Raw genomic sequence first — 16,117 nt, 5'->3', positions numbered from 1 at the left:
CCGTCAGATCGTCAAGATCCTCTCAACAACCCAACAAAGCCCATTGTCAGCGAAGAGGCGCTTTGCCAGTGATAAATAACCCTCACTGCCTCCTGATGGTGGCCAGACTGATCCTGATGGCAGGGATACTGTGACAGGGATACAGGGATACAGTGCTGGACTGCACACTAGTTCGAATCACCAATTATCACCAATATCTGCCAGATTGAACAGAAGAGAAAAGAGGGGAAGGGCCGGACTTTGACAAGACAAGACCAGACAAGACCAGACAAGACCAGACAAGACCAGACAAGACCAAACCACCGGCCCACTTTTCCGCCCCTGCATCGCGTCGGCCCTAATCCGGCACTAATCAATTCCTGCACGAAGGAGATTTGTCCATGAACTCCGCAAAGACTCCGTAGACTCCGTACTTGCTGGCCCCCGCGCCAGAATGCATCGTCCGATAAGATATGCAGACAAGCCTCGCAAATCGGCGATGCAGTGCTTAGCTCTGCAACCTGCCCATAAGAATGCACGCACCCAGGCACCATGGGACTTTTTCGATAATCGTCCCCAACAACCCTCCCTCTCATCATGTTACTGCATCCTGGTCCTTCACCTGCCGCCTTGGGGCTGGGCAAAAACCAAGTGCGGAGCTGCACTGCGGAAGTCGTTGTTGGTGAGACCCTACCCCCACGCGAGGCTACTAGCCTGCTCGAGCTTCTGCAGCGAGCTGCAACCACCCCCGCAGGCATCACCTTTTACACTGCAGAGTCAGCAGAGTCGGGCCACTGGCTCTCCTACCAGCAGCTTCTCGACCAGGCCTGCCACGATGCGCACTGGCTGCAAACCTCGGTGTCGAATCTGCAGCGGGAGACGGTATTCCTGCTACATTTCGACACCCACGAGGAAAACATCCGCTGGTTCTGGGCCTGCACCGTCGCAGGCTACTTGCCTTGTATTGTTCCCAAATTTGCGGTCTCGACCGACCGTCGCATTGCGCAGGCCGAACACATTCTCCAGCTGCTGGATGGGCCGGTGGTGCTCACCAACGGCCGCATGGCGTGCGCCTTCCAGGGCATCGACACCCCGCGTTTGTATCGCGTCGATCAGCAATCCGCACTGACCAGCAAGTTGACCATTTCGTCTACCTCTCCTCCGCTCCCAGTGAGTCACAATCAACGGGCAGATGATCTCGGAGCCCTGATGCTCACCTCAGGCAGTACCGGCTTCTCCAAAGCCGTGTGTCTCCGCCAGCCGCAGATGCTGGCCGCAGCGGCCGGGAAGGCCGCGCACTGCGGGGCGACCTCTCAGGATGTCTTCCTCAGCTGGATTGCGCTCGACCACGTCGTCAACCTGGTCGAGATGCACCTCCACGCCATGCGGCTAGGGGCGGAGCAGATCCAGGTGGCGACTGAGCTCGTGGTGGCCGAGCCGCGCCGGTTCCTCGACCTGGTCGATCGTCATCGCGTCTCCCTCAGCTTTGCCCCCAACTTCTTCCTGGCCCTGCTGTGCGAGCGCGTCTGTCGTCCCACGCCGGAGCAGGAGCAGGAGCAGGAGGCCCAGTCCGCCCCGAGCTGGGACCTCTCGTGTCTGCGCTGTGTCTTTTCCGGCGGCGAGGCCACTGTGCGGCAAATGGCGGTGCAGCTCCTCCGCGCATTGGAGCCCTACGGCGCCCGGCCCTTCATCCGTGCCGGCTACGGCTTGACCGAGTCATGCGCGGGCATGGTCTGGGACCTGGTCGACCACACCGTGGACGGCCTCCACGAGACGGCGGGCGAGTTCATGTGCTGTGGCCGGCCCATCCCCGGGGTGGAGATGCGCGTGCTGCGGGAGATGGACGAGCGCGAGGCGGCTGCGGGCGAGGAGGGGATGTTGCAGCTGCGCGGAGCTGTGCTGTTCGACCGATACTATCGGGATGCCGCCGCCACGCGTGCGGCCTTCACGTCCGACGGCTGGTTCATCACGGGGGACAACGCCTACCTGGACGCGCACGGCCAGCTCTACATCACGGGCCGCACCAAGGACACGCTCTTGCTCAACGGGCTGACCATCTTTGCCGTTGAGGTCGAGCACAGCCTCGAGCAGGCGCGGATCCCCGGTCTGACCCCGAGCTTCACGCTGGTCTTCGCCCACCGGCCCCCCGGCGCCTTGACCGAGTCCTATTGCGTGGTGTATCTGCCCAGCTACAGCCCGGACGACGCTGCGGCCCGTGTCGCCACCACCGAAGCCATTGAACGAATCGCCAGCCTGGTCGTGCACGTCAAGCCCGCCGCGGTGCTCCCCTTGCCACGCCGCTACTTCGAAAAGACCTCCCTCGGCAAGCTCTCCCGCGCGCACTTCCGGCGCCTCTTCGAGTCCGGTGCCCTGAACTCTGAACGCGAAGCCCACGAGAGCAGCATCCATGCGCACCGCCAAGCGCATCGCCAGGCCCCCTCCTCACCCACCGAACAAGCCATCCTCACCCTCGTCTGCGCGCGCCTCCACGCGGCCGATCCGGACGCGGTCAGTGTGACTACCAACCTCTTCAGCCTGGGTCTCTCCTCGCTCGACTTCTACACCGTCACACAAGACCTGTCCCAGACGTTCGGGGTCGTCTTCACCCTCCCGGACCTCCTCATGGACCCAACCGTTGCCGGCCTCGCCCGCCGCCTCGCCTCCAACCAACAACAACAACGTCGCCAACACCAACCCAGCCCTAACACCCTCTCCACCCCCTCCCCAACCCCAGTCCTCCCCACAGAATACGACCCCGTCGTCCCCCTCCAACTCACCGGCCCCAAAACCCCACTCTGGCTCGTGCACCCCGCCTCCGGCAACGTCCTCATCTTCGCCAACCTAGCACGGGCCTTCCACGACCGGCCCATCTACGCCTTCCGCTCGCGCGGCGTGCAACCCGGCGAACCACTGTTCACCAGCATCGCCGAGATGGCCGACACCTACGCCGCCGCAATGCAACACACCCAACCCTCCGGCCCCTACGCCCTCGCCGGCTACTCGCTCGGCAGCAGCATCGCCTTCGAGATCGCCAAGCGGCTCGAAGCCGGCGGCGCAGAAGTCCGGTTCCTGGGCGCCCTCGACGGACCCCCCGACATCGCGCCTTTAGTGGGGCAGCTCACCTGGACCGAAGCCCTGGTCATGATCGGGTATTTCTACGAGCTCATCTCCGAAAGACGCTGCGTGGCGCTCATGCCGCAGCTGCGAGATGTGGAGCGCGAGGTCGCACTGGATGTGATCCTCGCTGAGGCCGACACTAACCGCGTGAAGGCGTTGCGGTTGGATAGGGAGGAGCTCCGCCATGTCACCGACGTGACGGCGGGGTTCTCGCGCGCCGCGGGCATGTATACGCCCGCCGGGAGCGTGGCGGGCGCACCGGTCGATGTGTTCGCCGTCGATCCGCTGCTCACGGTCACGGCGGACCGGGCGGTCTGGGTCGAGCGGTATCTGGGGCTGTGGAGGGGGCTGTCGCAAAGGGGCATGGCGGTGCATCAGTGCGAGGGCCGGCATGCTGATATGCTCGGGGTGAGGTATGTGAATGGGCTGCAGCTGGTGTTGCGCCGGGTGCTGGAGGAGAGGGGCGTGTAGACTGCGGCTGCTTAACGTACTATGAGTTTATGTTGGGAAGCATGGAAATAAAGAATACAATACGATGTGATGTGATGTGATATGGACGTGCTGGACGCGGGCTGGCTGGCTGGCGTTTCTGGGGGTTCTCCCCCGGGTCGCTGCTACTCCTAAAGATTTGGACAGGTAGGCGTTCTGGGGGAGAACCCCCATACTCCCCTTTCTTTCAGCTTCCTGGCCCAGCGTAGACTATCCAGCCGCGGAATATCAGGGAGATTCCCGGTGGGAAATCCCCCGTCGCACAATGCTATACTTGAAAAGGTGAAAAAAAAAAAGGGGGGTCTGGGGGTTCTCCCCCAGAACGCTGCTTTCCCAGTGAGTATACAGACGACCAGCCCTCCTTCTCGCAGACAAACACAGACAACGCCATCAAGCCTCCGCCGTCCCACCCATCCACAGATCCCTAAACCACCCCCGCGGCCGAGCAACCAACTCCGCCGGCGCCCCATCCTCCACCAGCTGGCCCGCATCCATGACCAGAACCCGGTCGAACTCTCCCATGAACTCCAGCCGATGCCCCACCATCACCACCGTGTACCCCGCGAACTCACTCCAGATGAGATCGCGCATCACCCGCTGCGTCGCTGCGTCCACGCCGCTGTCGATCTCGTCGAGCAGCAATATCCCTCCGCTAGCACCTTGATACATAGAAGGGAGGTGATCGCAATCACCCAGCGACACAGCAGGGTCCTTTGACATTGCCTTACCAAAGGGAAACCCGGCGCCAGAAGGCTCTGTAGTGCATTGCTCCTCCGCCAAGCCCTTCGCACGCACCCGCCGCCGCAGCACCGCGCGCGCCAAGCTCCACAGCTGCTTCTGGCCGTGGCTCAGCGCGTCGGCTGTGAAGGGGGCGTCGAGACCCCCGCGCGCCGTGACCACGCTCCAGAGACCCGTGCGCTCCAGGATGGTTTGGCACTCGGCGGGATCGGTGGTCTCGTTCGCGAATGGAGCGAGGAGGTTCGTGCGGAAGGAGGCGGTGCCGTCGGGGAGGAAGATGGCGTCTTGCGGGACGGCAATGAGGCGATGGCGCAGGGTCGCGTGGTCGATTGAGTGGAGAGGTACGCCGTCGATTGTCAGGCCTGTGTCTTCGTCCGCGTTGGTGACAGCTGCGGTGATGGTGGTTGTTCGCGGTGAGGGGATTGGGTCCAAGAGGCGCAGGAGGAGAAGGAGGATTGTCGATTTGCCGCTTGGTTCGGGTTTGTTAGCCTTCCCGTTTGTGGGGATGAGAGCAGTGAAGTATCATCTTAAAGAAAGATGGGTTGAGGATTCACCTTCCGGTTCTACCGCAGATTGCAACTTTCTGTCCGGGTTCGATTGTGAATGATACGTCTCGGATGGCGAGGGTGTCCGAGTCGGGAGCGGCTTCGTTGCTGCGAGTAGTTAGTATAAGGGCTATCTTCACGTCACAAACACGGAAAGCGCAATTTACCTGTACGACGCAGAGACATGCTGGAATGCAATGCTGCCGTTTTCCGGCCATGAGGCAGGAAGTCGGGTTGAACTATCGCCGTCCTTACTGCTGTCATCCTCCAGCCGATTCTCCTCAAGCCCGGCACCACCAGCCCCGCTGTCGCAGAATGCTTTGATCCGGGCTACAGCACCGATGGAAGTCTCGAGGGCCGTGTACATGCGGACCAAGCCGGCCAGGGTCTTGCCAAAGCTCATCAGGGAGACCAAGCTGGCTCCAGTGAAGCCGGCACTTGTGTCGCGAAGCTGGGTGGTCAGGGCTACGACGAGCACGGCTAGAACAGCCACTACCATGTCGAGAACAAAGGACAACCACCGCTGGATCATGCTCAGCAAGTAGGCCGGGCGCTGGGATGCGTCGAGTAGCGCGTTGTTCACGCCGATTGACTCGTTGACCCAACCGAATGCGCGCAGTGTGGCAACACCCTTGATGGTATTGAGGTGGTGGCTGTAGAGAGGGCTCTTGGCCTCAAGGTCCAGCAGGCGGAGCTGACGGGAGGTGCGTAGATAGAAACGCTGGATTGCGTATATGATGGCCAGCACGAAGGGGTAGGCGATCAGGGTGTAGGGCGATGAGCCGGCGACGATCACCGCGGCCCCACCGATGGCGATCCAAACCTGCAGGGAGGTATTAATCAGCGCCTGAGCTAACTCCCCGTCAATCAAGGTCATATCCTGCGAGAACAGGTTACTGAGGACCCCTGTGTCGGTCTGGGATAGGGTGGACCAGGGAGCGGCGATGACCGTCCGCAGCAATGCATCGTGCAGACGCGATCCCGAGGTACGGATGATGGCCAGCATGCCGATGGCCGCCTCGCTAACAACAGTGGCTAGGGCCAGACACTGGAGACAAGCATAGATTCCCAAGTAAAAGGACTTTGATTGGCCGAAGGTATCAGTATTCCAATAGCCGATCCAGATCGTGGGAAAGTTGTAGAGAAACCCGCAGAGAACGCCGAATGTGGCGAAGCTGATGAGCAGCCAAGGGCCAATGCTGCGGCAGTAGTACAAGAAGACGGCAGCATCTCCAATGGCTCGACTCGATTCCCCGCTCTTGATCTTTGGAATAACTGCTTTGTAACCATTTGCGGGGGGAGATTGGTTTGTCGGTGCAGATGGTGGAGAGGAAGGACGCGGAATCGTTCCTCTTTCGCTCGCGGCGGCTGTTTGCACAGTGAGGGTACGAAGATCGCGGGGTGATCCCTTCTCTGCGATTGTCCCATCCTCTCTCAATGCGATGATATAGTCCGCTGCAGACAGATGTCGAATGGCACTGGTGCAGAAGATTGCGACCGCCCCTCTATCCCTCAGAATCCCTGAAGGACCGAAGACTGCGTGAAGGATGTGCTCCTCAGTGGTCGCGTCTAGTCCGCTGAGGACGTCGTCCAGGATCAGCAGGTCACACTGAAGGTATAACGCCCTGGCAAGCGCGATTCGCCGCTTCTGGCCGCCACTGAGTGCGATTCCATCGCTGCCAATTTGGGTCTGATCACCCTGGAAGAGCAGCTGCAGATCGCGAGACAGCATTGTGGCCTCGACCACGCTCGTATATCTTTCGGCATCGAAGGTAGAGTACCCTTGAATGGCATCGCGAATACTCGCATTGGGAAGAAACGGAACCTAATCACAATATCCAATTTGGCGGAACTTAGTCCGTATGAAGACCTCACCTTCGGTGAACGGAATCTCTCCTAACAGTGCTTTACACAGTGTAGTCTTTCCGCAGGCAACGGGACCATAGATTATATTCAATCCTGCGGAGATCGAAACATCGAGGTTCTTCAAAGTCAGCACGTTTGATTGCCAGCCGAAGCCCCCAGCCGTGATATTTACCACTGGGGACAACTTCTCCCCTGCAGCCTTTTCTTTCCAGGGCTCATCGGACATGAGGGGACGGCGATAGTCGTGTCTCGACTCTCCCTCGAGAAACATCTGGATTCTTGACAGAGATGTAAAGGCCGCAAGCAGCTGGGGAGCGACTTGGAAGAGGGCAGAGAATGGCCCGCACAGAAGCTGAAGGTAGGCGAGGGAGGTGAAGATGGCGGTGGTGTTCAAATTGCCCAAGCTAAACGCAAAGGCGAAGATAGGACTTAGGAGCACTGGCATGAATCCGATTCCCACTGAAGTCACAAGAAAGGTTCGGAACTTCCCTCCAGCGTGCAGTTCGTCCCGCCGCGATCCTCGAATGAAATCTTCCACTGGCTGGGTAAGTCCAGAAATTCTCAAGTGTTTCATGGTAGCAATCACGGTTGAGGTATGCCCGACCCGCTTCTGGATTACTTGCATCCAAGCTATCTGCTTAGGACCCACAAACCGCATCACGAGAGTCGACATAATGGCGCCGAGGATGACAACAATGAGCGGCGCCACAAAGGCGGTGCCGATCTGACGCTGAAGAAGCCAGCTCACAATCGCCACCTGGAGGGGGTTGGCCCAGAATTCGTGCAGCTGCATAAGACCCATCATGATCCTCTCGACATCAGTGCTCATCAGCGTGACGGCTGCCTTGTCGTCCCCAGCGGAAATTGGCTGCTGGGTGGTCTTTTGGTAGATTGCCGATACCAGGCATGGGCGGATCATGAATAGGGCCCGTTCGTGGAGATACCAATAGAGAGCTGTGATGATTGGCATTCCGACGTAAACTAATGCTGTCGCCCCGATAAGCGCATATCCCTCTTTGACTGCCAGATCGGTTTCGGGCTTGGTGAGCCATTCGAGTATCGTCTCGATGAGAAAAGATTGGCAAATTGTGAAGCCGACCAGGGCGAGACGAGGAATGACTGGCAGTAGGAGGGGGATTGCTAATGTGCGAGCAGCTGCTTTGGCCAAGTCATTTTGTTGGTCCTTCCGGAAAAGGGCGCGTTGGGTGTATTTGGCGAAGGTCTTCTGTAGGGCTTCAATCGACACGCTTGGGTCCAGAGTGTAGAGGTCTGATAGATCTAGGACCTTTCTGTAACCTGAGATGACAAGGGGCACAAGCCATACAAAGGTGCCCAGTCCATAGAACCCGGAGGTTTCTTCCGGGCTGCGGGTCTTGTGGTCGCTTTTGGAAAACGACTCTAACGCAAGGAGCAAGGCCTTGCAAGCAGTTACGGCAAGGAAGATCCGCACATAGACATGTTGGAATTGGGTGTGGGCTAACAGCCAAAGAGTTCGGACTCGGGCAATGTCACAGAGAATAGTCAGTGAGAGAAACGCGCTGAGGAGTATTGATGGCCGTAGTGAGCGAGAATGCTCGAGAAAGGTAAGGATGGAGATGCTGATCGCCGCAACAAGGTCCAGTGAGTTGGCCGTGATGGACAAGTTAGGCAAAGAAGATGGCTCGCTGATGGCAAGAACCAAAAGCACCAGCCGTAGAATCAAGTATATGCTTGCTGCTGTGAGTTTGGTCGACCGCAGATATACATTGCCCGCTATAGATGACTTGCAAGTAAGCAAAATGGCTCTTGGGATGGCGAGAGCAATGAACACCACCGATGGTAGAATGGAGAGAACGATGTCTTCAAATTTGAGGGTGAAATCGAAGTCTCCACGACAGCCCTGAACAGTAGGACCAAATGAAGCATCGTCTACACAACTGGGTGGTTTCATTCGGAGCGATACCGAGAAAGAAATGTATTGAGTTGTCAATGCAAGCGCAGGTAGTGGGCGGAGGATAGTGAATGTAAGGTGATAAAAATCTAACCTAGATCGACACTCGATTACATATAAACAGGGCAACCATGACAGGGATTAATCTTGGAATAACACTGGAGAATCTGGTAGCAAGGCATGGCAGTCATTGGGGAAAACGAGAAAGCTACCTAAGCAGTCAAGGTATAGGGCTCCTCCGTCGGAGCCCCTGAACCCTGGTCAGCTTATCGAATGCGCATCATTGGTCACACATGACCAGCTTCTGTCCTAGGATTGCCCCAATTGCGGATCCTTTATCACATTTGCCAAGCTGCGATTAATTCCGCATTTTTGACATTTTTCCAAACAAACAGGTGCAATTCTGATGCCTCCTGGCCAACGCAAAGCCACAGTACACACACCAGGCAGCCGTATGACTGAGGCTTTCCTTTGACTAAATGGAGTGGCCTGCTGCAGAATGACTGGCTACAATGACATAGATCCCTTGAGCAGCAAAGCAGAATCTAGTCACCAACTTGTGTAGTTTTGCATCAGGTTCTCGCAATGGGCTATACATGCTGCCTCAGGCACCTACCAGCTTACCGCCAGCGCTTAGACTTCACATTCACAGGCGCTCAAGACCGCGACAGCTCATGCGATCAAGGAAAAAAGCCTTCTCCCCATTGCCTCCCCTTCAAACCACCTTAATCCCGTCATTCCCAAGACCTACCATCCCCATCACCTCACCAAAATTCCAAGCTTTCCAACCCCAACCCCAAATACCCGCACATGAAACCATCAACCATGGCCTTCCCCACCCCCCACATCCACCCGCCCCAAACCACGCACAAGCACACGCACACAGCCATCCTCCTCCACGGCCGCGGAAGCAATGGCCCCGAGTTCGCAAACGAGCTTTTCTCATTTCTGACCTCGCACAGCAAATCCCTCCCCGATGCCCTCCCTACCTGGCGCTGGGTATTCCCCACCTCGCGCGACCGCCTCACCACGCGCTTCCAGGAGGAGATCTGCTCCTGGTTCGACGCCTATTCCCTTTCCGACATCCAAGAACGCCAGTACCTGCAGGTCGAGGGGCTCAGGGAGTCTGTCTCTTATATCCTGGAGATCCTAGACCGAGAAATCAGCCTACTGGGTGGAGAAGCAAGCCATGTCTATCTTGGGGGCATCAGCCAGGGTATGGCGACGGCTCTCTGGACTTTGTTCTGCGCAGGGGGAAGGATCGGGCGGTGTCTTGGGGGAGTTCTCGGGTTCTGTGGGTGGGTGCCCTTTGCGCGGGAGATTGAGGGGTTGCTTCAGCAGGCGGCTGGAGATGATACACTCCGGGTTCAGCGGTTGGTTTGCGGGTTCTGTGTCGAGATGCTTGGGTTTTCGCAGCCTTATGGGGAGGTAGAAAGTCACGGTGCGTCGTTGCCTCTTTTCAGCACGCGGTTCTTACTAGGACACGGCACAGATGATGTCTGGGTGCCGGTGGAGCTGGGGAGGCAGGCGTTGCAGGTTGTCAAGGGGCTTACCGCGGGGGAGGTGGAGTGGATGGAGTATGCTGGGGCCGAGGGGGATGGCCATTGGATCAAAGAGCCGGAGGGGTTTGATGTTATTCTTAAGTTCTTGGGGCGTGGGTCGCAGCTTGCCTGAAATAGACCGTGCATGTACTATGTAGCTTCCAGGTTGTGCTACACCTTACGCCGTTCCCTGAAATGGATCGCCCCCGCAAAACCTACAACATTAATCCGACGGGTATATATATCTAGAAAAGCCATCACCAATCTTCCATACAACCAACAAACAAACAAGCCCCAAAGGCAACATATATCTGGAAATAAATTCAGGTTTATCTACCAACTTTTCCCACCACCTTCCCACCATATAGAACATGATTATTATACGCAAAGGGAGTTCCGCAGTGACAGAAAAGCTACAAGAAAACAAACTAGCCAACGAACCCCACCACTAAGCACCCACCATATCGACCATATCCATATCCGTATCCATCTCGGGCGCCTCGACAAGCCAGGGAGCATCCATCATCGCCACATCCCCGTGTGCGGTCACCACATAGACGCCAGCCTGGAACATCGCCATCTGCTTCAAATCAGCGGCTCGTCTTTTCCGCGCCGCCATGTTGGCTCGCGTGATGGGGTACTGTGCCAGGCGAGGCACCGTGAAGTAGCGGGAGCGCTGGGAGGAGCGGATGGGCTGGGTGGTGAGAGTCATTTTGGGAATATGGATGTACCTTTTCTTTCGGTTTGGTTTGGTTGATTGGGGGTTGGATTGTTGTAGGGAGGTCGGTTTTGATGCTAGCTGTTGTTGTGCTGGAGCAGCTATAGTGGGGGGGGGAGGGAGGGCTGTAGGTCGGTTTTATAGGCAGGCTGGGGTTCTTTGTTTGTGCTGCGATGGTGTGAATGTCTTTGTTGGAGTTCAGGGTGTCGATGCTACGACAAAGCCATTGTTACTTGACTGTTCATGATAGCTGGGAGGCATAAAGCATTGGGGGCTGACACTTGTGAAAACTTACAGGACAGGTCTATTATGCCTCAAGTCAGCTGAGGTGTATGGAACAACTGACCAGGAAAGGTATTCAGAGTTGACGTCCTTTCAAGATCAGGTGGACGGGCAATTCTTCTCGTCAGACCAGACCAGACCATGTTCGACAGCTTACAGGGCTCTTACTCGCATGCATTCAACAGAAGGAACGCAGGCCAATTTCCATTACCTAAACCTTGGACCTGAAAAGGTGTTAAAGTACATACACCGATGCTACTAAGAGACATCTAGCCACCCATGGTAAACCCATTCATAGCCTTCTTGACCGGCGATGTCTCCAGCATCCAGTTCCCATCTCCCACTTCCCTCGCAATTCCACCTTTCTTGGCAGCTCTCATCACCTTCTCCCCGGCCACCGTTCTCTCCCCCGTAAGCCAGTCCCAGACATACCCTTCCTTCAACCACATCCAAGTTAGGTAGGCTCGTAGCTCTTTATCTTGAGGCAACACCTTCTTCCACTCGGGCATAAACTCTACCTCCTCCGCAGTATCACCTGCTGCGCTTCCACTTCCCACACCAACATTCCCATTTGGGTCCGCACCTTCAGCAACAGGACTTGATCCAGTCGTTGTCATCGCTCTACCAACGCCCCTCAATTCATCTCGACAAAAGATCCTCCAACTATCCAAGGAATAAGCACCTACACCAGGAAGATGCGCGATTTCCCACCCCACACGTTCATCCTCATCACCTAAACACTCATCACGGCGGACGTCACGACCGTCGTTAAGGTTTGGGTAGTGGAGTTTACGGTACCGACAACCACGGGCAGGAGGCCGAGCAAGCCAAGTCTGTGCGAGGGCAATACATTTCTTAGCGCGTTGGTGTTGGAAGCCGAGACAACGGATTAGCTCGGTAAGCTCGGTCCGGTCTGCAGTCGCAAAGGCCGAGATGGAGGGGTATATGTCAAAAACGCGGAAGAGAACGGGGAGGGCGACATGACCGCGGGTACGATTAAGAAATATGGTAGCGATGAGGAGGCGAAATGGATCGTGAGCGAGCTGTTCCTGGACCAGACCGAATGTCGGGGCGGAGATAGGCTGAAATGGGAGACAGGAGGACGGATCAATCAAAGGTTGGGGAAAGAAGCGAGATATTCTTGGTGCTTGAGATAAACGTGGTGGTCGGGAGGTAAGGGTTGGTCCATTATCATTATTTATAGTCGCATCGACTGAGGTTTCGGGCTCAGAGAAAGTAGATACATTCGTTACTAGCGCAATTGAGGATGACGCAGGCGGCGGTGTTGAAGGATACGAGTCAGGGAGGTCACTCGGAGAATCGCTCAGCTCGGAGCAATCAGACAAAATTAGGTCAGAAGGTAGAGCAGCGGTAGAACCACGGATTGAGCCAGTCATGGTGGCTGGTTGCCCTACACTGAAGAATATGGACCGTACCTCATCGCTGGTGGTTGGACTTTGCGATTCATCGGTGTCGAAAAATCCAAATGTTCTGCACGAGTAGACTTCTTGGCTGGTCGACCTTTCGCTTTCCCATTCTTCAGAAGTCTTGGTGATTTGTTCGGGTTCGCCCGTCTTGTTTCCGCCTGCTTCGCTTTGAGCAAGCCTTGATGCCGGATCTGAGCTTGAATATCCGATATTTGCCCTTCAAGTTCGGCTAGGTCAGACCCTTTGGTCATCGCAGGCGTTCCAGGCTTGTGAAAATTGGGATCTTTTGCCTTGTTGGCATGTTTACCGTTCTCGGGCTTCGTCAAATCAATAAGCTCGGCGGTATCATGGTTGTTCGAATGTCCCTTTGTTAAGCCGACCTTCTTAAGGTTGCCGCGTTTCTCAGATTCCCTTGCTTGCGCAGGTCTTGCAGTGACTTTTGAACCTCCGGCCTTGTGGGTGCCGCTGGACTGGTTCGAGTTCGAGGATCTGGCAATCTGGATTGGCTGCTGATTTGTAGACTTTTCGGGTATGACACTCTCGCTGGCGTTCGTCAATTGCCATGAATTGGCAGGAATGATGGTTTTCTTGAGCTGTTGGGTCGTACCAACCATTCTGGGATTTCGCTGTGGCTCGGCGGTCAACTGTCCGACACATTCGATGCCATCATCTGCAAGTTTGTAGGCCTTCTTGCTCTGCAGAGATTTTGTCTTTCCTGGGCTCGTTGCCTTCTCCTTTGCCGCCTTCTCCGACTGCTTCTTCTGAGGTTGCACATCTCTATCCAGCTGCACGGATGGCGTTGAAGCTCGATCCAAAGAGGTATGATCTTCAGACGAGGAGCGTGTTTTCTTCCTTCTTTTAGACTTCTCGGAATGACTTGCATTGCCTGGCTGGTCCTTGGAAGGCAGAGGGCTCTCGCCTTGCTTCCGTTTCCTTCCACCATAAGATGAGTCATCGACAGGCATCTTCAACTTCTTTGTTGATTTCTCTTCAAGGCCCTTACCGCTCGGCTGTTCTTTCTGGTCGATCTGTTCGGTGCCCATCTTGGGAGACTTGCTTGTGGCCGGGGATGCTACTGCTAGGTCAACATCAATTGGTGTTGCCATAATCTTCCCATTGGGCGATGCAGGGCCTGCTTTATCAAGCGACGTCGCGGAGCCTTTCCCTGACTCATCTGCTGATGCAAAGTCCAACCTCTGAAGTGATTCAGACACTGACGCTTCCATGTCTTTTGGTTTCGGTTCGTCCTGTTTGGTCCCAGCAATCACGTCCTCTCCCTGGTCATCTGCGAGATTGGCATCTGGGAGTGACTCAACGGACTTACGTCCCGATGCCGCTTGCTGGTTCTCGCTCGTCACAGCTGATGGGTGCTTTGGGCTGACCGAACCTCTCTCTGGTCCACGATCAGAGTCTGGCTTGGATCCTGATTCCGGGTTCACCTTTGAGTCATTACCCTTGTTCTCACCCCACTGAAGCAGATAGACCCCTCTTAAAGCCCTCATCATCCGTTCAAATTCATCCTCCGTCATCCCGATTTCCACCGCCTTCTGCGAGGCATAATCGACGAATGCGCGTTTCTCCGATCTCTTCACTGGATAAATGCCTTTGCGCATGAAGTCGCTCGTACACAGTGCGAAACCAAGCTCCCTCACCTGCGGCCGGCTCACGGATGGAAACTGGTCGTAATCTTCCTCCCACTCAGAGTCGAATTCGAACTCGCTAGTATCGTCATACGCATCTTGGCTCCCCGTGTGCTCGCGCGCAGTAGAGTAGGACCCGGGCTCCGGTGAAACTGACGGTGAAGGTGACTTTAGAAGGTCTATGGATTCGATATCGGCGTGTAGGGGGTGCTGCTCGGAACTATGGAGCTCCGCATTTGATTTAAATTTCGATTCGGGTCGAGATTGTGCTACAGACTCGAACCCAAGTTCAGAGCTCACCGCAGATCCTGACTCGGACGTGCAGTCATCTCCCGAATCAGAGTCTGGCCCGTGATAAGGTATGATCCGCTTGCCGAGCGCCCAGTTTGGTGAGCTAAGCTGCCGCGTTGTCGGCGACTGTCGCTGCGTCCCATGCGACCAGTCGGGGCTACGACTGTAGTCTGGGGTATGATTGTGGACGGAGGTTTGACTGTAGTCGTCGAACCGCGAGGAATGTTGGCTGACTTCATCGGAAAGGATGTGATCCACGGTTCTTTCGTGAAGAGCGTAGAGAAGGTCAGACGCACAATAGGTCATGTCCTTAACTATTGCACTGTCCTTTGTGTCAGGGTGGGGGGTCCCTTCGGTCACATTATTGCTGGTGGTCGCGTTGGTGTAGGATCGGTGGGGAGAGGAGGTGAGAGATTCGGCGAATTCGACGCGTTTGATTTTTGGAGTAGAGGAGACAGACATCGTCATCGTGAGTACGTTGCGCTTGCTTGTGTTGACGGAGTTGTGTAGCGAGAGGCGGAATGGTAGCTGGTAATGGAAGGTTGGTAAGGTAGGAAAGTGTGGTTATGAAAGTCAAGGTGTAGTGTTAAGCGTCAGGTAGAGAGGTTGAAGGAGAAAGGCACAAATCTGGTAGTAATGGGGTGAGCAGGTCAGTAAACGTGTACCTTGAGCTGAGAATCTCTCACTTACAATTAACACAGATTAGTGAATTCACCAAGACTGGAAGACCAGGAGGTGTTACTAGCCAACGGAGTTCGAAGCGGAGAAGTCCCAAAGCAACCTAGGACGCCTTCGTAACCAAGAACCAAAAGTCATCTTCATAGTCCTTGGAGGAAAGAGAGTTGTGCAGAGCCTGCAACCCCTAGAACGTGCGACAAGTGAGGCCGGGGGTTGCAGTCACCGCGGAGAGTTGGAAGGAAGCGGATGCGCCGACGCGGAAGATCAGTAGATTGATCTAATCCAGGCACGCGCATGTGATCGGCCTGTAACAGCCATTGCTTCCTACCTTCGGAGGTGATAGATCAGAGATATTAGAATGATGCTAGTAGCAAAGAGAATCATTGACCAAGATACAACTCAGGCGAAACTACTCCCCTAATTCGATACACTCCTTACCTATGGATGCCTTGTCATTGCCATTAACTTATGAGTTTCTACCGCCATGCGCAGGCGCGGGCAGGAGTCCTTTTCTGCCACCGCCCAGAATGAACAGTTTCGGGAGCCGATTCTTCTGGACTGTTACTTCTTAAATCCGCTTAATTCCGTGGTTTTCGTCGCGAGGTCCAATGCATTCTGCCGAATCAGGCGGTCTGAGTGGCGGTCGGAAGCTAAACTGCGGAGGGTCCTATTCTGCTACCGCCCAAATTGAACAGTTTCGCAAGCCAATTTCTCTAGACTGTTACTTCTTAAATCCGCTTAAGTCCGCGCTTTTCGTTGCGAGGTCGCGAGCGTTCTGCCCGGTCAGGCGGTCTAGAGGGCGGTCAAAAGCCACTTTTGCTTTATGCATTACAAGAGACGGAGCTATAGTGTATTGGAAAAGCATTCATTCCACAA

General features: G+C 55.8%; 5 protein-coding genes across 5 annotated transcripts; 2 read left to right on the top strand and 3 right to left on the bottom strand.

The window, feature by feature from the left end:
- Positions 1-576: 576 nt before the first annotated feature.
- BO95DRAFT_351851 (non-ribosomal peptide synthetase) lies at positions 577-3,567 on the top strand (the record flags this gene model as incomplete). The annotated part of the gene is made up of 1 exon (XM_025582099.1): positions 577-3,567. The coding sequence occupies one exon, from the start codon at positions 577-579 to the stop codon at positions 3,565-3,567; it is 2,991 nt and encodes a 996-aa protein (XP_025447214.1).
- A 354-nt stretch (positions 3,568-3,921) lies between these two features.
- BO95DRAFT_478631 (ABC transporter) lies at positions 3,922-8,664 on the bottom strand (the record flags this gene model as incomplete). Its single annotated transcript, XM_025590047.1, has 4 exons — positions 3,922-4,792; positions 4,878-4,976; positions 5,036-6,693; positions 6,739-8,664. The coding sequence occupies 4 exons, from the start codon at positions 8,662-8,664 to the stop codon at positions 3,976-3,978; spliced, it is 4,500 nt and encodes a 1,499-aa protein (XP_025447213.1). The 3' UTR covers positions 3,922-3,975.
- Positions 8,665-9,363: 699 nt separating this feature from the next.
- BO95DRAFT_438459 (uncharacterized protein) lies at positions 9,364-10,425 on the top strand. Its single transcript, XM_025585522.1, has one exon. The coding sequence runs from the start codon at positions 9,490-9,492 to the stop codon at positions 10,336-10,338; it is 849 nt and encodes a 282-aa protein (XP_025447212.1). The 5' UTR covers positions 9,364-9,489; the 3' UTR covers positions 10,339-10,425.
- A 1,109-nt stretch (positions 10,426-11,534) lies between these two features.
- Positions 11,535-12,356, bottom strand: BO95DRAFT_319980 (putative 5-Methylcytosine G/T mismatch-specific DNA glycosylase; the record flags this gene model as incomplete). Its single annotated transcript, XM_025581781.1, has 2 exons — positions 11,535-11,743; positions 11,831-12,356. Coding segments are annotated over 2 exons (735 nt in total), but the record flags the coding sequence as incomplete, so codon positions are not given.
- A 133-nt stretch (positions 12,357-12,489) lies between these two features.
- Positions 12,490-15,201, bottom strand: BO95DRAFT_159568 (uncharacterized protein). Its single transcript, XM_025580720.1, has one exon. It carries the CDS (start codon positions 15,029-15,031, stop codon positions 12,617-12,619), a length of 2,415 nt encoding a protein of 804 aa, XP_025447210.1. The 5' UTR covers positions 15,032-15,201; the 3' UTR covers positions 12,490-12,616.
- Between the last annotated feature and the right edge of the window lie 916 nt (positions 15,202-16,117).

The sequence above is a fragment of the Aspergillus brunneoviolaceus genome (assembly GCF_003184695.1).
Source record: "Aspergillus brunneoviolaceus CBS 621.78 unplaced genomic scaffold BO95scaffold_4, whole genome shotgun sequence".
In the NCBI taxonomy this organism is placed as follows: domain Eukaryota; kingdom Fungi; phylum Ascomycota; class Eurotiomycetes; order Eurotiales; family Aspergillaceae; genus Aspergillus; species Aspergillus brunneoviolaceus.
This window is presented reverse-complemented; position numbering and strand designations above follow the sequence as displayed.

Excerpts from the sequence above, each read along its gene's own strand:
- BO95DRAFT_438459 (XM_025585522.1), top strand. The coding sequence starts at position 9,490 with ATGGCCTTCCCCACCCCCCACATCCACCCGCCCCAAACCACGCACAAG.
- BO95DRAFT_159568 (XM_025580720.1), bottom strand. The coding sequence starts at position 15,031 with ATGACGATGTCTGTCTCCTCTACTCCAAAAATCAAACGCGTCGAATTC.